At 36.3% G+C, this 24548-nt stretch overlaps 1 protein-coding gene across 3 annotated transcripts in view; it reads left to right on the top strand.

The window, feature by feature from the left end:
* Positions 1–24548, top strand: part of Micu3 (mitochondrial calcium uptake family member 3) — an 81854-nt gene that overhangs the window by 20851 nt on the left and 36455 nt on the right. For all 3 annotated transcript variants that reach the window (XM_052162270.1, XM_052162269.1, XM_052162271.1), the window contains exons 2-4: positions 9168–9321; positions 13888–13919; positions 23376–23454. In XM_052162270.1, coding sequence (XP_052018230.1) covers positions 9168–9321; positions 13888–13919; positions 23376–23454 — 265 coding nt within the window. The remainder of the gene's footprint in view (positions 1–9167; positions 9322–13887; positions 13920–23375; positions 23455–24548) is intronic.

Genomic DNA, 24548 nt, shown 5'->3' on the forward strand with positions numbered 1-24548 from the left:
TAAGATCCTTTCTTTAGAATTAACAGTATAACTGTTAACAGTATAGGCTGTCAGTTTTCAGGAATGTTTGAGTTGACTGTCACCTTATGTAAACTTAGAATGACCTAAGTGACTTCAGCTTCCAGGGCGCTGTCTTTCTCTTCCTTCAGCCAATGCTCAGTTTCCATTTTTAAAAGCATACTTTTTAGTTCATAATACAAACTGACAGTGATTTTTATTTTGCAATTAATGGTTTAATGACTAGGTAAATATAGTAAAGGCTTTTAACATTTATACTAGCTTTCTTCATTGACTCACATAATATACTAACTAATGGATTTTCACTGTATTGTAAATGTTGATACATAAGTATCATTTACTGAAAAAGAAATTATTAAAAGGCATTTGTGTTTTAATTTTAAGCCTTAGAAACTAACTTTTTAACTCTGGCCCTTCTTAGAAGGGGAAACAAAATACCCACAGAAGGAGATACAGAGACAAAGTATCAAGCAGAAACTGAGGGAAGGACCATCCATAGACTGCCCCACCTAGGGATTCATCCCATATACAGCTACAAAATCCAGACACTATTCAGGATGCCCACAAGTGCTTGCTGACTAGAGCTGAATATAGTTGTCACCTAGGAGGTCCTGCTAGTACATGACAAATACAGAGGGGGTCACTCTCAGCTAGCCATTGAACTGAGCACCAGGTCCCCAATGGAAGAGCTAGAGAAAGGACCCAAGGAGCTGAAGGGGTTTGCAGCACCATAGGAGGAACAATATGCGCTACCCAGTACCCCCAGAGCTCCCAAGGACAAAGACATCAACCAGATAGTACACATGGTGTCACCCATGGCTCCAGACACATAGGCAACAGAGGATAGCCTTGTTGGATATCAAAGGGAGGAGAGGCCCCTGGTCTGGGGAAGGCTTGATGCAGCAGTGTAGGGGAATACCAGGACAGGGAAGCGGGAAAGGGTTGACTGGAGAGCAGGGGGAGGGGAGATGGGTTATGAGAATTTCAGGAGGGGGGGAACCAGGAAAAAGGACAATATTTGAAATGTAAATAAAGAATATATCTGCAAGGGCACCCTCATTCGTAAAAGAAACTTTACTAAAGCTCAAAGCACACATTGCACCTAACACAATAATTGTGGGGGACTTCAACACTCCACTTTCCTCAATGAACCGATCGGGAAAACAGAAACTACACAGGGACACAGTAAAACTAATTAAAGCTTTGGACCAATTGGATTTGACTGATATTTATAGAACATTTCACCCTAAAGCAAAAGAATATACCTTTTTCTCAGCACCTCATGGTACCTTCTCCAAAATCGACCATATAATTGGACACAAGGCAGACCTCAACAAATATAAGAAGATCGAACTAATCCCATGCCTCCTATCAGATCACTATGGAGTAAAAGTGATTTTCAATAGCAACAAAAACAACAGAAAACCCACATACACGTGGAAACTGAACAATATTCTACTCAATGATACCTTGGTCAAGGAAGAAATAAAGAAAGAAATTAAAGACTTTTTAGAACACAATGAAAATGAAAACACAACATACCCAAATCTATGGGACACAATGAAAGCAGTGCTAAGAGGAAAACTCATAGCCTGAGTGCCTCCAAAAAGAAAATGGAGAGAGCATACATTACCAGCTTAATGACACACCTGAAAGCCCTGGAACAAAAAGAAGCTAATTCACCCAGGAGGAGTAGAAGGCAGGAAATCATCAAACTCAGGGCCGAAATCAATCAAGTAGAAACAAAGAGAACCATACAAAAAATCAACAAAACCAGGAGCTGGTTCTTTGAGAAAATCAACAAGATAGATAAACCCTTAGCCAGACTGACCAAAGGGCACAGAGAAAGTATCCAAATTAACAAACTTAGAAATGAAAAGGGAGATATAACAACGGAAATTGAGGAAATCCAAAAAATCATCAGATCCTACTACAAGAGACTGTACTCAACACAACTGGAGAATCTGGAGGAAATGGACAATTTCCTTGACAGATACCAAATACCAAAATTAAATCAGGACCAACTAGACCATCTAAACGGTCCCATAATGCCTAAAGAAATAGAAGGAGTCATAGAAAGTCTTCCAACCAAAAAAAGCACAGGACCAGATGGTTTCAGTGCAGAATTCTATCAGACCTTCAAAGAAGAGTTAACACCAATACTCTTCAAACTATTCCACAAAATAGAAGCAGAAGGAACACCACCCAATTCCTTCTACGAAGCTACAATTACACTGATACTAAAGCCACACAAAGATCCAACAAAGAAAGAGAACTTCAGACCAATTTCCCTTATGAACATCGATGCAAAAATACTCAATAAAATTCTTGCCAACCGAATCCAAGAACACATCAAAACGATCATCCACCATGATCAAGTAGGCTTTATCCCGGGAATGCAGGGTTGGTTCAATATATGGAAATCCATCAATGCAATCCACTACATAAACAAACTCAAAGAACAAAACCACATGGTCATTTCATTGGATGCTGAAAAAGCATTTGACAAAATTCAGCATCCTTTCATGCTTAAAGTCTTGGAGAGAACAGGAATTCAAGGCCCATACCTAAACATAGTTAAAGCAATATACAGCAAACCGGTAGCCAGCATCAAACTAAATGGAGAGAAACTTGAAGCAATCCCACTTAAATCAGGGACCAGACAAGGCTGCCCCCTTTCTCCTTATCTTTTCAATATTGTACTTGAGGTACTAGCTCGGGCAATTCGACAACATAAGGAGGTCAAAGGGATACAAATTGGAAAGGAAGAAGTCAAACTATCATTATTTGCAGACGACATGATAGTCTACCTAAGTGACCCAAAAAACTCCACTAGAGAGCTCCTACAGCTGATAAACAACTTCAGCAAAGTGGCAGGTTATAAAATCAACACAAGCAAATCAGTGGCCTTCCTATACTCAAAGGATAAGAAGACTGAGAAAGAAATTAGGGAAATGACCCCCTTCACAATAGCCACAAACAGTATAAAGTATCTTGGGGTGACTCTTACCAAACATGTGAAAGATCTGTATGACAAGAACTTCAAGACTCTGAAGAAGGAAATGGAAGAAGACCTCAAAAAATGGGAAAACCTCCCATGCTCATGGATCGGTAGAATCAATATAGTTAAAATGGCCATTTTGCCAAAAGCAATATACAGATTCAATGCAATACCCATCAAAATCCCAACTCAATTCTTCACAGAGTTAGAGCAATTATCAAATTCATCTGGAACAACAAAAAACCCAGGATAGCTAAAACTATTCTCAGCAACAAAAGAAAATCTGGGGGAATCAGTATCCCTGACCTCAAGCAATACTACAGAGCAATAGTGTTAAAAACTGCATGGTATTGGTACAGTGACAAGCAGGAGGTTCAATGGAACAGGATTGAAGATCCAGAAATGAACCCACACACCTATGGCCACTTGATCCTCGACAACGGGGTTGAAAACATCCAATGGAAAAAAGATAGCCTTTTCAACAAATGGTGCTGGTTCAACTGGAGGTCAGCATGCCGAAGAATACGAATTGATCCATCCTAGTCTCCTTGTACTAAGCTCAAATCCAAATGGATCAAGGACCTCCACATAAAGCCAGACACTCTGAAGCTAATAGAAAAGAAACTGGGGAAGACCCTTGAGGACATCGATACAGGGAGAAAGTTTCTGAACAGAACACCAATAGCGTATGCTCTAAGAGCAAGAATTGACAAATGGGACCTCATAAAATTACAAAGTTTCTGTAAGGCAAAGGACACCATCAAGAGGACAAATCGGCAACCAACAAATTGGGAAAAGATCTTCACCAATCCTACATCAGATAGAGGGCTAATATCCAATATATATAAAGAACTCAAGAAGTTAGATTCCAGAAAACCAAACAACCCTATTAAAAAATGGGGTACAGAGTTAAACAAAGAATTCTCACCTGAAGAACTTCGGATGGCGGAGAAGCATCTTAAAAAATGCTCAACATCATTAGTCATTAAGGAAATGCAAATCAAAACAACCCTGAGATTTCACCTTACACCAGTCAGAATGGCTAAGATTAAAAATTCAGGAGATAGCAGGTGTTGGAGAGGGTGTGGAGAAAGAGGAACACTCCTCCACTGCTGGTGGGGTTGCAAATTGGTACAACCACTCTGGAAATCAGTCTGGCGGTTCCTCCGAAAACTGGGCACCTCACTTCCAGAAGATCCTGCTATACCACTCCTGGGCATATACCCAGATGATTCCCCACCATGTAATAAGGATACATGCTCTACTATGTTCATAGCAGCCCTATTTATAATTGCCAGGTGTTGGAAAGAACCCAGGTATCCCTCAACAGAAGAGTGGATGCCAAAAATGTGGTATATCTACACAATGGAGTACTATTCAGCCATTAGAAACAACGAGTTCATGAAATTCTTAGGTAAATGGATGGAGCTAGAGAACATCATACTAAGTGAGGTAACCCAGACTCAAAAGATGAATCATGGTATGCACTCACTAATAAGTGGTTATTAACCGAGAAACCTGGATTACCCAAAACATAATCCACACATCAAATGAGGTACAAGAAGAAAGGAAGAGTGGCCCCTTGTTCTGGAAAGACTCAATGAAGCAGTATTCAGCAAAACCAGAACGGGGAAGTGGGAAGGGATGGGTGGGAGGACAGGGGGAGAGAAGGGGGCTTACGGGACTTTTTGGGAGTGGGGGGCTAGGAAAGGGGAAATCATTTGAAATGTAAATAAAAAATATATCCAATAAAAAAAAAGAGAAAAAAAATGGGGTACAGAGTTAAACAAAGAATTCTCACCTGAAGAACTTCGGATGGCAGAGAAGCATCTTAAAAAATGCTCAACTTCATTAGTCATTAGGGAAATGCAAATCAAAAACAACCCTGAGATTTCATCTTACACCAGTCAGAATGGCTAAGATTAAAAATTCAGGAGACAGCAGGTGTTGGAGAGGGTGTGGAGAAAGAGGAACATTCCTCCACTGCTGGTGGGATTGCAAATTGGTACAACCACTCTGGAAATCAGTCTGGCGTTTCCTCCGAAAACTGGGCACCTCACTTCCAGAAGATCCTGCTATACCACTCCTGGGCATATACCCAGAGGATTCCCCACCATGTAATAAGGATACATGCTCTACTATGTTCATAGCAGCCCTACTTATAATTGCCAGATGCTGGAAAGAACCCAGGTATCCCTCAACAGAAGAGTGGATGCAAAAAATGTGGTATATCTACACAATGGAGTACTATTCACCCATTAGAAACAGTGAATTCATGAAATTCTTAGGCAAATGGATGGAGCTAGAGAACATCATACTAAGTGAGGTAACCCAGACTCAAAAGGTGAATCATGGTATGCACTCACTAATAAGTGGATATTAACCTAGAAAACTGGAATACCCAAAACATAATCCACACATCAAATGAGGTACAAGAAGAAAGGAGGAGTGGCCCCTGGTTCTGGAAAGACTCAGTGAAGCAGTATTCGACAAAACCAGAACGGGGAAGTGGGAAGGGGTGGGTGGGAGGACAGGGGAAGAGAAGAGGGCTTACGGGACTTTCAGGGAGCGGGGGGCTAGAAAAGGGGAAATCATTTGAAATGTAAATAAATTATATCGAATAAAAAAAATTTAAAAAAAAGAATATATCTAATAAAAAAAAGAAAAATTGGGCTTAGTAATCAAAAACTATATTTGAAACAAAATAAATGAGCTAATGAATAGAGGTATATTTATAGTAAAAGGATTCTAAATCTAAATAAGATTCATGTCTATACTCCATATAAATGGCTGGGGTATTGTTATTGTTTTTAAAGACCCAGAACATTAATATGATACAAGATCATCCTAGGGTAGGGTGGTACCCTAGGATAACTTCGTCACTGAGGAGAAGGGAGAAGGGATAGTGGGTAGAAGGATTTCTGAGGGTGGGACTGGGAGTTGAGGAGGGACAGAGTGGGGGATTGGGATGTAAAGTAAGTAACTAAGTCAATTAAATATAATTATATCGGTAATGAATATCATTGCCATCTTAAGGCTAACAAAGTTGGCAAGAGTAACCTGGCTTCATGCATTTTTTTCATTATTCACGGAATTGGTAAAAAAAAAAATTAATGAAAATATTCTCAATATTTCTGAATGGTCATTAAGGTAATAAATATTAAAATTTACAAGATTTACGTTTTATTTTATTTTTGACTTTTTCTTTGTTTGTTTGTTTGGTTTTTAGTTCAGACAGTTAAAAAGCAAATTCAAATCTTTTAAACATCTGAGTTCCTTCTGAGACTTCGGTAATGTGTGACTTGTTCCTTTCCTCTGAGGTTCTGGCATGTGGCTCCGTGGACTTGTACGTACTACTTGCTATCTTCCTATCCACCTATTGTTTAACAATACCATGTCTGTCACCTTGGGACAGATTACATGGTTATCTTGTGCTATTAGGTCATTCTCTGAGAAAACAGTTTATTGATAATTCCAGAGACATAAGCATGTAAATGAAAATATCTGAAAATAGTTAGATGTACTTATGAAGAACATGATTAAATTAACCCTGTTTTCTCAGATATGTCCCTAAAACAACATTAGATAAAATCAGTAACCTCCACCTTGGGTATTTTATAATTAATCCATTTGTATGTGAGACTCACACCAACTGTTTATAATAAGAATGAATCTAAATTATCTAATTAGTTGGTGTTAAATATTCATTTTGGAAACTACATGGTTAAACTATAGAGGATGTATTTATAAACATATATTTTGAGATCTTCTTTAAAGATTTCTTAACTTGCCAACATTTTTAAGACTTTTGTTTGAAGATTTAATCAACTTTTGCTGATTTTTATTTTTCCTCTTCTGGTACAAGTTTAAAGAGGCAAGAGCAAGCAGTAGGGATTTCTAAGAGCTGTCTAAAGCCACTCACTTGCCTTCACGGGGCGAAGGGACCATGTAAATGCCGTTCCTATGTACAGCAAAGCCTATTTATAACCGTGAGTGCAGTACGAAAGATTGTACCTTGGCAGTTCATTAGTGTTTCTGGTATTATTAAAATGTCAGTTTACATGCCTAGACTTTTAAACTGAAGCCAGTTAACATATGTAAACTGTAACTATAACTTTTTAAAATAACTTCTAATTATTTACTTAGAAAAATTAAAGAAAAATTAAAGTGATGAAAATATTTAATAAGGTATATGAATACAAAACAAATGTATGCTATTCATTATAAATAACCATTTGAATTGTAAATTGAGGGTATGCTCCTATAGCCTCAGCCCTCTAGAAAACAAGGCAGGAAGATCCTAAGTTCAAGGCCAACCAAGGCTGCATAGCCAAGACATCTGATGAAACCAAAATTAAAACAAAATAAATAACCAATAAACCAGTTAAAAATAAAAGTACAAATAAAAGGTCTTGTTTCCAGTTCAGGGTACACAGAAGTGAAAGTCTATGAGTAAATTATCAACCATTTTTAATGTTTATAAGATGAAACTGTTAAACCTTACAACTAAATAGACATCTATATTACCTACTGGGTTAGAAAAAAATCCATGTTGTGAGGCTGTTTGACACCTTAAATTAAAAATATAGTGTATATTATTTGGCATAACAGACTTCTAAACAAAGCATCAGAAAAGACAAAGATTGTTTCATATTCATTAAGTCACAAGACACCAGAAGGATATGAGAGTTTAAACATATACTCTTCAAACACTGGTGTGGTCAGCTTCATACAACAGACACTGCTACATATGAAAGCATGGGCTAACTGAAGCAGAGTAGCAGTGGGTGACTTCAGTCCCACAGTCTCAGCAGTAGGCAGGTCATCCAGACAAAGCATAAATCAGTTAACTAACAGAAAACTCCCTAAACTTTTCACTGAAACAAGAATACATATTTTTTCCACAGTCTATGTCTCAGTCTCAAATATTGACCATACATAGGACACGAAGACATTTTCAGTGAATACAGAAATATTGAAATAATCTCTCTAATCACAAAGGAGTAAAATCAGTAGCAATAGAAACTGAGGGGTTGATGCTGTTCTTCCTGTGGGATTGCAACCCCCTTCAGCTCCTTCAGCCCTTCCCCTACCTCTTCCATTGGGATCCCCAGGCTCAGTCCCATGGCTGGCTGTATCTACATCTGTCTTAGGTGCTGACAGAGCCTCTCAGAGGACAGCCTTACCAGGCTGCAGCTTACAGCCACTTTTTGGCATCAGCAGTAGTGTCGAGGTTTGGTGCCTGTGGATGTAATGGGTCACACGGTAGGGTTGTCTCTGTATGGTGTTTCCTTCAGCCTCTGCTCCATTTTTGTCCCTGCATTACCTTTAGACAGGTACGATTCTGGGTTACAAATTTTGAGATAGGTGGGCAGCCCTATCCCTCCACTGGGGGCCATGTCTATCTACAGAAGGTAGTGTCTTCAAGTTCTATCTCCCCACTGTTGGCTAATGTCATCCCCTTTGGGTCCTGGGAGCCTCTCACATCCCTGGTGTCTGGGACTTTCTAGTGGGTCCCCAAGTTCCCCTCCCCACACTGCTACTTATTTCTATTCTTTCTCCTGTCCCTTCCCATACCTGGTCCTCTCTGCCCCCCTTTTTTCTCCTCCTCTCTCCCACTCAGCTTTCTGCCTCCTGTGATTATTTTGTTGCCCTTCTAAGTTTGAAGCATCCACACTAAGACCTTTCTTCTTGTTAAGTTTATATGGTCTTTGAGTTGTATTATGGATATTCTAAGCTTTTGGGCTAATATATACTTATCAGTGAGTACATACTATGTATGTCCTTTTGGGTCTGGGTTACCTCACTCAGGATTATATTTTCTAGTTCCATCCATTTGCCTACAAAGTTCATGAAGTCATCATTTTTAATAGCTGTATAGTATTCCATTGTGTAAATATTCCACATTTTCTGTATCCATTCTTCAGTTGAGGGACATGTGAGTTGTTTCCAGCTTTTGGCTATTATAAATAAGGCTACTATGAACATGATAGAGCATGTGTCCTTGTTATATGTTGGAGCATTTTTTTGGTATAGGAGTGGTATAGCTGGGTCTTCAGGTAGAACTATTTCCAATTTTCTGAGAACTGCCTTCTTAAAGGTAGTAGTGTTTCTCCCAATTAATATTTTTCTATTTCCTTAATCATAGGTTGCTACTGGCAGAGCCGTTACTGAAGACTTGGACCTCTATGCTACATCTCGAGAGAGAAGGTTTCGTTTATTTGCATCTATAGAATGTGAAGGACAGTTATTCATGACTCCATATGATTTTATTCTGGCTGTTACAACAGATGAGCCCAAATGTAAGTAAAGATTTTAAATTATCTGCATAATTTTACCTTCAGCAGCATAATAAATTTTCAAGAACTTCCAAAAATGGTGGTAGAGTGATGGGTATTAAGCAATTCTGGCCAAGTTAAATAGATGATAGTAGAAAGTTTGAAGAGAAAAATCTCTATTTTGTAAAAATACGAAACATTATATATGTTTTAGAGTACATAACAAAAGTAATGTGACACTTAAAAATTCACAGCCTTATGCTGTGTTTGCAACTAATATTTCTTTTTATCTTTTTAAAAAATATGCATTGGTATGAGCAAGATCTCATATGAGAAAAATCTCTATTTTGTAAAAATACGAAACATTATATATGTTTTAGAGTACATAACAAAAGTAATGTGACACTTGAAAATTCACAGCCTTATGCTGTGTTTGCAACTAATATTTCTTTTTATCTTTTTAAAAAATATGCATTGGTATGAGCAAGATCTCATATGAGAAAAATCTCTATTTTGTAAAAATACGAAACATTATATATGTTTTAGAGTACATAACAAAAGTAATGTGACACTTGAAATTCACAGCTTTATGCTGTGTTTGCAACTATTTCTTTTTATCTTTTTAAAAAATATACATTGGTATGAGCAAGTCAGATCCCCTGGAATTGGAGTTATAGACAATTGTAAGTTGCCATGTGGTTGCTGGGAATTGAACTGGGATCCTCTGCAAGAGCAGACAGTGCTCTTAACTGCTAAGCCATCTCGCCAGCCCCAGCAGAATAGTTTTTCTTTAAAATTTTTGTTATGTCTAACATTGCAGAATTTCTGAGTCACTCCCTCATATGGTGAACACCACCTTACTTTAGATAATCTGATAAGAGATTAACAGTCTACCTATTATTTTGTGTATCCAAAATAATATAGTAATTCAAAGGGCCAGCACTGCTCTTAGCCTTGCTCGAGAGGTGGGCATTTTTGTCATCTGCGTTTGCGTAGCTCCTGAAGTATAAAGATGGGCTAATTATCCCCCACTTTTTCTCATGTTAAAGGAGTGGTTTTCAAACATTTGGACGCTTTATACATGACTTAGTGAAAAGCAGTGAGATTCTTGTGTATGGCTTTGTATCCAACCCATTTTAATATGTGCCTTTCAATAAAGTGTATAAAGAAAATGCACCTCACAGATACAGGTGGTGAGGAGGGCAAGAATATTTTCATTGTGTCTTGTGACCTTAGGTATTCTCTTTGGCTCTGTCACAACCGTTTGTGATATTCAGGCTTTCAAACTCTCCAAGATGGTAGTGAAAGATTCTCTCCTATGAAAGGGTTCGGGTTAGATTAACTGGATGGATAGCTTGTAAGAGTAAGCTTGAGGAGGAAAAAACAGCACTAAATGTTTGACTGATGTATTTGAGATGCATTGGATATGTGAAAGTTGGATTTGATTACTTTCAGCTCATTGAAAGATAATTCATTAAAATTAATGTATCAAATGAATTGTTCGACTATCATTTCATAAAATTTCTCATAAATTTATAGCCATTTTCCTCCATAGCAAAACCAAACTTTGAATAATTTGGCAAAAGTGTACACACTAGCTTTTAATGCTTTCTTTCCCCCTCAGTGCTAGCTCAAGCATTGGATCCAGGGCATTTATATGCTGAGCCAGTGAGTTTTGTAGAGGGAATCTCTTCCACTGTGTGGAAGTATCACCTGTCAATTAAAAGCCAATGGCAGGAAGTAATGGGTGGGAGTTCCGGTAGAGAGATTGGAACTCTGGGAGTTAGATAAGAGCTGGGGAATTAGCTCTGGACTCTGAGGAAGGTAGACACATGAAACCAAGGAGAAGTCACTAGCCTTATGGCAGAGGTAGACTAGTTTAAATGGGATAATTGAGTTATGAGCTAGTGGGAACAAAACGGTGCTTATGCCTAGAGATATATTCATAAATAATTAAGTCTGAGTTGTCATTTCAGGAACAGGGGAAATGGGTGGAAAACCCTGAGCTTGCAAAGTTTCATTTCAAACCTCAGTGAATTGACTTTTGATGCTTTAAATTCTCAACAGTGAAGATCAAGGAGAGGCCTGCACATACATTTTTGGGACTTGTCTGTACATGGTTAATAGTTAATGTTATATATATTGAAATTTTCCAGAGAAACATTGTACTATTTTAGATGACCAGGAGCCAATTCTTGAAGAACTCTTATTCATTAAAAAGAAAAATGTACAAATGCTAGAAAAGAATATACCTCAAAGGTACTGTCTAGAAACACAAATATACCAGAATGGTACAGAGGCATAGAGGCCAAAAGAAAATGGCTGTAGTGTCTAGTGAGTGGGGCACTGCCAGGGTGGTGAGGACAGAATATAGCCCAGACTTAGGAATATGAAGGGTGCTGATAGTTTTTAAAACTGATGTTTCAGGGAATTGACTAAGGCAAAAACTAGGTGGCAGAGTGGAGTAATAAATGGAGAAGTGAAGGTTCTGATAGGGAAAGGAAACAGCTAGACTGGAATTTGAGGTAGATACTTGATCATACAACATTTTAAACTAAAATCAACTTTAAAAGTAGAAGGTGATTTTTTGCCTGGCAGGAAAGCACTGAGAAAGAACACACAAGCTAGAGAGGAGTGGTGCAGTGTAGTCGCCACTGTGGCGTGCAGGGCACAAAGGCTGACAACTAAACAAGACTCCTGTAAATAGCAAGTAGAAGGCTAAGAGTTATAGCCCTCTGACTTAATTGACATGGTATAATGTGGGTTCTCTAGTCTTTAAGTTCTCTGATAATTTTATTAATATCAAAATAATAGTAATCTTGGAGAGTTTCTTGCAAGTAAATTGTGTGACTAGCAGCACAGGACCAGCTTTGGGGGTGTCCTTACTTTCACTGTTTGAATTCATAATCAAGATTCTTAACATCTTTGATAAAATGTTAAGATGACAGTTAATAGGAAAATGCATTTAAGGATTTTCTCAGTAATTGTAATTCAAATAAATGTTAACTGTAAAATATACCAGATCGTTGGTTTTAATTTTTGGAAACTAAAAATTATCTTATTTTTCTCTTTAGAATAAAATCTGAAATGTAAACTTTCTTCTAGGATTAGAATATATAGTTATTTTCTTATACATCAAAAATCATTTTAATTTATATTTCAGAAATACTATTAAAATATTTCAGATACCAAAATTATCACAGAAATGTTAACTATCAGTCTACAACCTGAGAAATAAAATATTTCTAATAGATTTAATGCATCTCTTCACCTGGTATTTTATATATTCAGTGATTTCATATGAAATAAGAAATCTAGAAAGTGAGCACACCCTTTGAAGACTTATCTTAATGGCTCTTTAGGTTTTATTTCTTTAGCAGCTAATAATATTGAACATGGTACATTTCCTGCAGAATGAATATGTCTTTTGTGAATGATCTACTGGGGAAATCTTATAAAACCACAGACTCAAGAGTAATCTAACTTCCTTGCTGGATAAATAGTTTTTGAACATTGCATAAGAGCATGTCCATGCATTTGTACTTGTAAGGGACTTTTTAATACACTTTCAGAACTGTTACTTCATTGTTCTATTCACTAAAAAGAGCCATTGCAAAATTATGTGTGTAGTATCATCATGAAAACTACATGCAAAATTTCTGTGATTTTACTGCTTGATTACTTGGATAAAGAAAGATTTTGTTATGAAATAGAAGAGAGATTGATCTCTAAGAAAAATTAGTTTCCACATTTTATAAAATTATTTCTTCACCTTTGATCTCAAGATGAGGTAATATATTACCGTAAAGAGAGAGTTGCATCATAATGTGTTCCTTATAATTTTAAATTCAATATATTATTTATTATAGTGATTGCCATATAGAAACAATTCTTGATAGTTCACCAGCTTTCCTAATACAAGGATACTGTAGAACTGCTACCCATTGGGGACAGTTCTTAGCATTTACAATGGTAGACTATGAGCAAGAGAACACCATGACGGCTATGTACCTGACCCAGCACTTCCCTGACTAAACTGAGATATGACACGATAAAGAAAATGGTGTTCTACTCAGCTACCACACTTTTGCCCCCAACACCAAGTGTAGAAGGAGGAATCCAAATTGGCTAAGATCTTCCTTTCATTTGACCAGCGTTCTTGTTATGTCTTCTCTTTGCCTCTGTCACTTTTATCCTGGACAGACTTCACCTATGAATTATTTTCTGAAATACTAATGCATTTGATTCCAGATGAAAGTTTTAAAAGTAACATTAAGTAGTGTCAGAAGTGTCCTTTAAGTCCTGTAAAATAGTTGTAGCTTAACTTACCTTATAAGTCCAGAAGGGCCTAACCATAATCTGGTTATGGGGAAAATAATTCCCATGACACTGATTTCATTGACTGATTAAAGTTACTGTATTAGAAACAAATAACATGAAAAGAGTATATCTTAGATTCAATTATTGAGGGTAAAAAAACCTTTGTCTTTTGAACATAAAAGCTTAATTTAGAGTTATGGTTATATATGGTTACTAAATATGGATATACATTACATACAATATTATCTAATTATTTTATATTTATTTTAGTTGCTAAAACGTGGAAGTCACTTTCTAAACAGGTAAGTTAAAGCTCCTGGTATACAACATATGCATGTACACAACACATGATACATGTGTAAGCATACATGCACATTATCTGATTCTATAAAATTATGTGATTTATATATGTATGTTTTTTATAAATAAAAGTCATATAATGGTGGTATTTTTAATCTTCATATTTGTCATAAAATGAACGTGGGCAGTCCATGGGCTAGTAAAGATAAAGGTTAATGGTAATTGTCATGCATGAATGTAAATTAGTAACCCTTATTTAGAAACAGTCTTATCCAATAAATTGAAGATATGCAGACTCTATACCCAACAATTCCATGCCTGAGGTTAAATTCTACATCAACACATTTACATTTACCTGGTAAAGCCAAACTTTATATACTTTATGGCTAGGTAATTTCACATAGAAATTCATAACTAGAGAAAACATCAGTTACATAAAAAAGGATCATCATGGTTGAAAAAAAAAGTACATGAATAGTAGACTTCAGGGAAAATAAGACCAAATTACTTAAGGATTCAACCACAGTTGGCAAAACTAAAGGGGAAAAAGTACATGGATAGTAGACCTAAGGGAAGATAAGACCAAATTATTTAAGGATTCAACCACAGTTGGCAAAACTAAGGGATAAATTTAAATAACGTTCAGGCAATAATCACTTGTAGAGATGGAGGGGACTGTCATCGGGAGGACCACAAAGTAGCTTCTAATGTACTGATGATTATCTGGTCTTAACTTAGCTATTTTTTCTTTTTTCTTTTTTATTGGATATTTTCTTTATTTACATTTCAAATGTTTTCCCCTTTCCAGGTCTCCCCTTCAGAAGCCTCCACCCTATTCCCCCTCCCCCTGCCTTTAATTTGCCTTTAAGACAAATGCATGCTTACTTGTAAAACTTCAGAAACATTATCTTTACAGTTAAATATAAAGGTACATGGTGTCACAGCTAGAGGGCTGTGTATTTTGTTAGCTGTCTAGATTGTCCTGATAAAGAGCCACAGCCTAGTGGCTGGAGCATTATTGTCATGCAGTGCTGCACACTAAAAATGTAAGATCAGGGTACTAGCTGTTTGGTTTCTTCTGGCTTTTCTCCTTTTCTATTTCCACTTGTTATTTCCTCTAAAAACGTAGGAAGATTTCAGATGATGAAATTAGTGATGTCTCAGAAAGGCCTAATTCCAGAGAAGCCAGCTTCCTATACTGCAGTATGGCCATAAAGTATACTATGTCAGAGAGAAAAAGGAGGGGAAGATGGCAGAGGGTGGAGGAGGAGGGTTAGGGCTAAAATAGTGACAAGTAATGCAATGTAAAAGTTCATACCTAATAAGAGTTTTGTAAGTTACTACTAAATATAAAAATAAATGAATCAAAGTTAATAACATGTTGATAATAATTATAAATTGATACTAGCACTTAGAAAACTGTATCAAGATATGTTGCACAATAGTGACAAAATCTTATCAGGTACTCATAAGTATACCATCGTAGTTACTTTTCTGTTCTGTGACAAAACAGGAGAGAAATTATTTCACTGGGCTTATGGTTGTGGATAGCAGCCATAGCACATAGAATGCTGTCGAGCAGAGCCCTCATCTTGACCCAAAAGTAGGAAGCCAACAGCTAACGTAAAGAAGCACAAGTCTTTGGAAACCTCAAAGTTCATGCCCAGTGATATACTTCCTATAACAAGGCCATACCTTTTTCTAAAAGATTTATTTATTTAATGTATATGAGTACACTCTTCTTTCAGACCCACCCTAAGAAGGCATCAGATACCATTAGAGATGGCTGTGAACCACCATGTGTTTGCTGGGAATTGAACTCATGACCTCTGGAAGAGCAGTCAGTTCTCTTTACCACTGAGACATCTCTCCACTCCCCAAGGCCACACCTTCTAATGCTCCCCGAAAGAGCCAAAACCAGAAACGAGATATTGAAACATGATGCTATGGGAGCCATTCTTCTTCAGGCCACTGTGTTCCATTCCCTTTCCCTATTACGTCTGGTGGCCATATCATAATGCAAAATCAATTTAGTCCAATCTCAGACAGCCTTGTAGTCTTTCAGTCTCAACTCCATTTTGAAGACCAAAGTCTTAACATCTCTTTTGAGACTCAAGGTCGTCTCTTCATTATAACCACCTTAAAATCAAAAGCAAATCATATACTTCTGACATACAGAATATAAATTGTCCTTGCATAATGGAGGCATTGAAGCATAGTGAAGGAATTAGTTCCTTTGTCAAAGATCAAGTGACACTAGATGTGTGGGTTCATTTCTGGGTCTACAATTCTATTCCATTCTTCTACCTACCTGACACTTTACCAACACCATGCAGTTTTTATCACTATTGCTCTATAGTACAGCTTGAGGTCCAAGATACTGATTCCCCCAGAAGTTCTTTTACTGTTGAGAATAGTTTTAGCTATCTTGGGTTTTTTGTTATTCCAGATGAATTTGAGAATTGCTCTTTTTTGGGGGGAGGGGGGTAATTTGGTTGTTTTGGAGACAGGATTTCTCTGTATAGCTCTGGCTGTCCTGGAACTCACTCTGTAGACCAGGCTGGCCTGGAACTCAGAGATCCGCCTGCCTCCCAGAGTGCTGGGATTACAGGTGTGTACCACCACCACCCAGCTCCCTTTTTATTTCTGATTTTTTTAATTTGGATACTGTCTCTGTGCCCTCTGGTTAGTCTGGCAAAGGGTTTATCTATTTTTTTCAAAGATTTTTTTATTTTTCTCAAAGAACCAGTTCCTGGTTTTGTTGATTTTTTTTTTTATATATATATATAGTTCTTTTTGTTTCTACTTGGTTGATTTCAGTCCCGTGTTTGATTATTTCCTGCCATCTACTCCTCATGGGTTAGAGCTTTCAGGTGTGCTGTTAAACTGCTAATGTATGCTCTGTCCAGTTTCTTTTTGGAGGCATTCTGAGCTATGAGTTTTCCTCTTAGCACCGCCTTCATTGTGTTCCATAAGTTTGGGTATCTTGTACCTTCATTTTCATTAGATTCTGAAAAGTCTTTAATTTCTTTATTTCTTCCTTGACCAAGTTAACATTGAGTAAAGTGTTGTTCAGCTTCCATCTGTATGTGGGCTTTCTTTTGTTTTTGTTGCTATTGAAGACCAGCCTTTATCCATAGTGATCTGATAGGAGGCATGGGATTATTTCAGTCTTCCTGTATCTGCTGAGGACCGATTATATGGTCAGTTTTGGAAAAGGTCCCATGAGGTGCTGAGAAGAAGATATATTCTTTGGATTTAGGATGAAATGTTCTATAGATATCTGTTAAATCCATTTGGTCTATAACTTCTGTTAGTTTTACTGTGTCTCTGTTTATTCTGTGTTTCCCTGATCTGTCCCTTGATGAGAGTGGGATGTTAAAATCCCCCACAATCATTATGTTAGGTGCAATGTGTGCTTTGAGCTTTAGTAACATTTCTTTTATACATGAGGGTGTTCTTGCATTTAGAGTATAGGTATTCAGAATTTAAAGGTCCTCTTGGTAGATATTTTCCATATATTGGCCCTGCTAAAATAGAATATAGCATCTTTCATATGGTAGGAACCAACGAGGAAACTTTCCTTTAACTCCCTTTTTACTTACCTTTATGATAAGTAGCAGGAAGAAAAATGGATTTGTAGATCATTTCTAGGCAAATTGTGAAGCTATGGACCAGCCTGTTTCACAGTCTTGTTTTAGTAGAAATGGGAATCATAGCCTCTTGAAGAGAAAAAAGTCACCATTCTGCATTTTGCTGTATCTGTGTATTACATACCTGTATTTTTTTGTTTGTATTGTAAAAAAAAAATTCACATAATAAACAATGTTGTGACATAACAGAAAAAAAAAAGACCTGTTTACTCAACCATATGGTTGGGTCCAGAACCCCAAAAACACATGGTTAGAAATTTCACAGCAACCAGTAGCCCACTCTCTGGTACCAACTTCTGCCTTAGTTACTTTTCTGTTACAGTAACAAAGTACCATGAACAAGACAACTTATAAAAGAAAGTGTTTTAGTTTATGATTCCAGAGGGTTCAAGTCTATGTCAACAAAGCAAAGGCTTTGGAAGCAAAGGAACAGCTGAGAGGACATCTTGATCTAAAAGGCAGAGAACTAACTCACAGTAACACATGTCTTAGAAACCCTCAGAACTGGTTCCCAGTGACATACTTTCTCCAGCATGGCCACACCTCCTATCTTCCCCAAACAAGCACCAACTGGAGCTCAAATATTTAAACATGAATCTATGGGGCCCATTTACATTCAAACCACCACATATACTTAACAGAGTATGTACAACATTTTATAATTGTCTTTCAAGACAAGGAGTCAATATATAGTACCATGTGTACTAAACTGTGATACTTATCTCCAAATTTATCTATACATTAGTGTTAATACTAGTCTTACTCTAATATAATTTAAACAAAACAGATTTTAGCTTTTACTTTTTAAAACATTTGAGTAAGAACTCTAAAATATTTAGAATGTTTTGAAATGGAAATAAAGAGGTTATAGAGATGAGAGCAAGGAATTCACATCATTAGAAGAGTGATAAAGATTAATAGTAGATTGATAATTAAAATAACATTGTAATGGGCTTTCAGTGGGGGTTCTATCCTCAGAACCCACCACCATATATAAAAGCTAATTATAGATGTGTTTGTGGTTTTTTCTTCTTCCAAGCATCATGGTTAGTAAGTTCACTCCTCATAGAAAAATATTTCATAGGCTTAGAAGAATAAACACATCATAATATAGCATTGTAATTATGTACTATTGAAAATCATTTCAAATTTGTCAAAATACGGTATTCATGACATCATAGATACCAGTAATGTTCATTTCTTACTAGTGATTCATTCACATAGTGATGATTATGTTTGAATAACTACTATATATCAAATATTGTCAGAGGTATACAAGTAAATTTATAGTCTACTGAACAATTGATTATAACTATATACACCCATAAATATTAACATATCAGTGGTCGTGAGTACCAAATAATGTCCTCGCACTCAGAAGTAATGGAGAGACTTGAGAAGTTCTAGGGAACTGGGAAATAGAATTGGATATGCTCATTTTTGACTTCGCCTTTAGTTATATTTTTTACCCTCATTAATTCAAGGGAGTACACCTCAATCCACATAAACATAACCTGGGTCCAGAACTAAAGACGTCTTCAATTTGGGACCATTATAAAGTGTAACAATTGTTTCCTTATGCAGAAGAAAAGAGCACAGTGGAAGCAGTTGAGCTTCTCAGTCCTTGCTGCCTGAATGCCAGAGGTACAGGTGACACCCAGAATGCTTTTCTTAAAGATTCAGAGAATTGCAAAGAAGTACCTTCTTTCTCTGTTCCCCTAAAAATGTAATAAAAAGGATAATTGCTGGGCACCCAAGTCTCAAGTCCTACCACCTTAGAATTTCAAAGAAAAAATTATACTCTCCCCATAGGTACAGTCCTGACTGATCAGGACTGAGTATTGTGCTTTCTGTGTGTGGACTAGGTTAGACCCAAATGTACAATTAGGGAGATTCTTCTAAAAAGGGAGGCTCATTCCCTTAAAGGGATTGATACTTGTACCCTACCAAAGAAAATAATTGTTTTGAAAAATATATGTGATTATTGTTGACAGAGTAAATGTCAAAATCTTTTATTCAACTCTAAAAGAAGTCTGTAATTTTAAAGAGTGTCATAATAAATATAAACTTGTTATATTTAACAATTGTTGGAGGAGCAAGACATTGCCAAGAGTAATATCTAGGTACTCAGTGTCAGTTGGGTTTTTGACTTGGTTTGGTTTTAATATTGTGTTTTTATTTATGATTAAAAATTTTAAATGGTAAAAAGCAAAAGTTGGAAAACGCAGCACAGGATCTCTTTAGACAAGATACATGAAGCAAAGCTCGAAATTACTGGACACTTTACTAAATTAAATACTTAAACTTTCACTAAACAATACTAAAAGATACTTGATATGTGGGAACATGTTTTTGTAATTTACTATCCAAAAACAACTTTAAAATAGGATGTATAGTCATCTAGAACTGGTGTAAGCTGATACTAAAAAGATACTCCTCTCTGTAGGAAACAGATGGACAGCAGAGCCAGACTATGTCCATGTAAAGGGGCCTAGCTCACTAATAACCACAGATATGCAAGTTAAAGCACTGCGTTTCATTTCACACCCTCCAGATGGCTAGCTTCCAGAAATGAGTGTCAGTAATGAACAAGGGCATGAAGGAACCAATTAGAAAGATAGATGATGTCTTCACTTTGAGAAAGGGTTTGGTAATAGCTGATGAAATTTACAATGTATGTATGAGATCCTATTTATAGGTACATATGCTACAGAAATGTTTAAATGTTTATACCTGTTGTTCATGTCTCCTTTAACAATGAGTGGAAGAGAAAAAAGTTAGAAAACCAGTATTGTCACTGGGGAAATGGATCAAATAATTGTTAATCAGCATGCTATAGATAACATAGCAGTTGAAATAAAATGAGTAAGTTTGTTAGAGTATATGTATCCAGCTTTAGACCCAACAGATATGGCTGAGAAAACAGCAGGTGGTAGGATGCTGCTGTATTCTAGTACCTAGGAAATTAAATTGTCCTGACTGAGAAGCTACCTGTTGTTCTCAGGCTCATTCTCTCACAGGTCTCAGGAGAGTTTTCTAAGGGCTGTCTGATGAGTGATTCCCTCACTCTTGGCAAGTGATCTGACATATGGTTGTATATGCTTATATTTTATGGGTTTTGTTTTTTACATTAATAAATAAACATTGATGAATACAATACAAACATCTTTTGTGTCCTTAGTATTTTAAAAATATAAACAGCTGACTTTCAAAAGTGCTGTTATAAATAGCCACTTTATAGGCATTAATATCAAAATTAAGACTAATTGGCATAAAGATATGTCCATATTATATAAAAAGCAAAGAGTAAAGTATAAAATAGTATTTAGAGAGTAAAGATTTAATATTTACAATAATATAATGCTGTATACCATGTCTGTGAGAGGGTTCAATTAAAAGAACATTAAATAAAATGGAAGTTTGGTTTGCCTTTGAATGTTATTTTTCTTTTCTGAACCTACAATTTTTCTCAAGCAAATGGAGGCATCCACTATGATTAAAAAAAAAAAAAACTATACTTAAGAAAATTATGTAAGTACCTTAAAAACACTTGGAACATTAGGAAAGTAAAATTAATTCAGCAAATGTGTATTTGTTCTCTACTTGCAGTACTGCAGTGCAATTCTGACATTGGACACTCCAGAGTTAGTATTTTACTCCATAGTTTGAAGACTGCTCACTTTTCTGATGTGTACCACAAGCTCAGAGGTCTCCCAGCCTCCACACTTTTGACCACCTTACTCGTTACAGTTTCAGTATAAAATTCCCATTTGGTTTAATAATGTACTGAAATGGCATATGGAACATAGAACATCTATGGTTGTGATTATAGAGATAGAACGTAAACTAAGCCAACCTAAAGGAAGAGCTAGAGCCTTGGAGCTGGGAGCGACTGACAGTGTCTGCCCTTTCCCTGTGGACCAGGGATGGTACTCTCCCAGCACCTTGAGCATCGTGTCTAGACGTGCCTTGGGTTTTATTTCCAAATTGAGGGTGATTAAATGATTCATCCTGTCTTCACCTCCCAGTCTCTGCCTCTCCTGGTTCCTACCCTTTCTTCTGGTCACCAAGCACCATGTGCAGTTATTTCCTTAGAGAACACTCAAATGTGACTCACGGATTGCATATCCCTCCCAGGAGCTGGAGACAAAGGCCAAGTTCATTTTATGTAGCACAGAGTATGTAGAAAAGATAGGTATTTGAGAGTGAGGAAACAAATTTCCAGCTTGAGTGGATATACAAAGCTTTTAGTAAGTGTTAAAATATTTTTTAATTAAAAAAAAAAAAAACTTCGTGGAGTCAATGAGTATCATTTTCTATAATTTACTACTTTGTGCCTAACAGGCACATTACTTATCCAAATGAGCTATTGTGGGTTCGTTGTTAATCATATGAGGGTCCCTCACTAAAGGTAATTGAGTTTTAAAATCAGAACAGAGATTAGGGGACAGGGTTGTAATGGGAAAAATAATATTTTTACAGCAAATGGTGTAAATTTTTATGTAAAAAGTATTGAAGATTTCCTTAATTCCTTACTGTTAAAATCTTTTTTAGATCTTTCTAAATGCAAACCTGCCAGTTTCTCATTATCACTCACACCTGCAGTCTTCCCCGTTTGCTGTGTTCCCTCTCAGATACTGCTCACCATGTGCAGCCTCTGTCACTGGTAGTGCAGATAAAACTCCAGGCAGGAGCTGAATGCCAGACTCTGCACATGGCCTTCAGGAGTCTCTAGAGACCCTACAATGGCCTGCTTTTCACCTCCCATGGATACCTTAGTTTTCTGATACCTCATTTTAAAGTTTAAAAATACTGTTTATAAATGTCACAGAGCACCTTCTAGATTCCACTTATGGAAAAGGTCTGTTTGAAGTATTCTCAAACTTGAATGTATACAGAAATCACCTGGAAGTCTGGAAAAAACCCTGAGTCTAGTTCAGAAAGTCAAAAGGAAATGCTGTTCTGCAGTTGTATAAGATTGCAGATGACATCGGGATTATTGGAAACAGCAGCATAGCAAATAAGGATCAGATATGGAAATAGAAGTGGTTTCTACATTAAAAATGGGTTACTAAAAGTATGTTACAAGAAAAGTAATTTTTAAGCTTCAAATTATTTCATTAGTTTACCAAATCTTTTCACTGATTTTCTTCACTGTCAACCACATTATAGTTGTTGCTTTATTATTTTTATTTGTTGTAAAATATTCATAATGTATTCAAATATTTTTATATAAGCAATGATTCAACTGTTTAAATTCTCAAATGATTTCTCATCAGCAGTGATAATTAACTTGTAGAGAGATGAATATAAATCAGTATTCCCAGTTTACCCAGTATTAAGATTCTTTAAGTCACCATTAAAGTTCTCTATTCATTCCTAGCATATTATGTTGCTCATTTGTTTCTTTTGCTCAATCTCAGATAAATCCAGGCATGCAACAAAGATGACTGTGGAGCCCGCTGGTCACCTGACTTTAATGAGGATATCTACATACTTGCCGCAGAACCCCAGCTTGCTGTTTTATCTTAACTATATGCAACTAGTTAGGACATTTATCTCAAGTTTTGAATAGCTCTAATTAAGTTTAGTACAGCATATTTACTATTTATTTCATAAATTCATTTACGTTGTGGGTAAATACTGTGGTGGAATGAAGCATAGGTACTAAATATGATGATTAATGTTAAATTTCCGATCACTTAAATGGAGAATTTCCTGAAAAGGATGCTTACATGATTTTAAGATTCATGTTGTTAGAAAGTGATTTGACTGCTAATCAGTATTTCAATCCTTCTTTTATAGGAATTAAGTCAGATGCTCTCAGAAACTCCACCAGTTTGGAAGGGATCATCAAAGCTTTTTCGAAATCTTAAAGAAAGAGGTAAGCTAATCTTATGTGCCTATGCATTTTAGTATTGATATGGATTTAAAACTGCATATGTTTTATAAATATACATTTAACAAATATATATTTAATGATATATGTGTGTGTATGTATGTATATATACATACATACATACATACATACATACATACATATAATACTACCAAATGCAAAAGTTTCCATTTATAAGTTTTGGTATAATATGATTAAGAACTGTGTTATCACTATATACACACAAATATATATATATTTCATCACCTCTTTAGCTTCATTATTTTTAACCATACCGAAAAGCATTTTACATTTGATAATAGAAAGTGCTTTTCAAAGATATTAAATATTCAAATACTAGTTTTCTCCATTTTACTTCTAGAGAATTAATAGTTATTTCTTCAATACAAAATGATGGGGTATTTTTTTAACAGCCAAATTTGAAATACAACATTCATTGTAAAAGCTTCCTGTTTCTGTATACATAAGGTGGTTGGTTATGTGGGCATTAGCTTGTTCTCAAATCATATGGCATATCTAGGTATTATGGTGCATGTCTGTAAGACCAGTGTTGGGAAGGCAAATGCAAGATCAGGCATATAAGGCCAGCCTTGGCCACATAGTATTCAAGGCTATCCTGTGTTACTTGATGCCTTGATTAAAAGACAAAAGCAAAAAGTCTTGTTTTTTCACGTGGAATCTGAATTAAGGACACGAGTCTTTTATTGTGGACATCTCTTTTTAATTAGGATTTAAATACTGGGCTCGGGTACATTAAAAAGTTCTTGGAGAACTGGGCATAGTGGTACATTTTACTAATTTCAACTTCTCTAGAGCCTGAAAAGGGAGGATTTTTGAGTTTCCAGCCAAACTAGACTCCATAGCAAAGACTTATCTCACAAACAAATATATTCTTAGAAAATTTATTCATATTTTAGGGTGAGATAATAGCATTGGGAGTGTTTAAAACTCAAAAGGAAGGCAATGGTGGCGCACGCCTGTAATCCCAACACTTGGGAGGCAGAGGCAGGCAAAGTTCTGAGTTGGAGGCCAGCCTGTTCTACAGAGTAAGTTCCTGGACAGCCAGGGCTATACAGAGA

Source organism: Apodemus sylvaticus, chromosome 18, assembly GCF_947179515.1.
Source record: "Apodemus sylvaticus chromosome 18, mApoSyl1.1, whole genome shotgun sequence".
Taxonomy (NCBI): Eukaryota; Metazoa; Chordata; class Mammalia; order Rodentia; family Muridae; genus Apodemus; species Apodemus sylvaticus.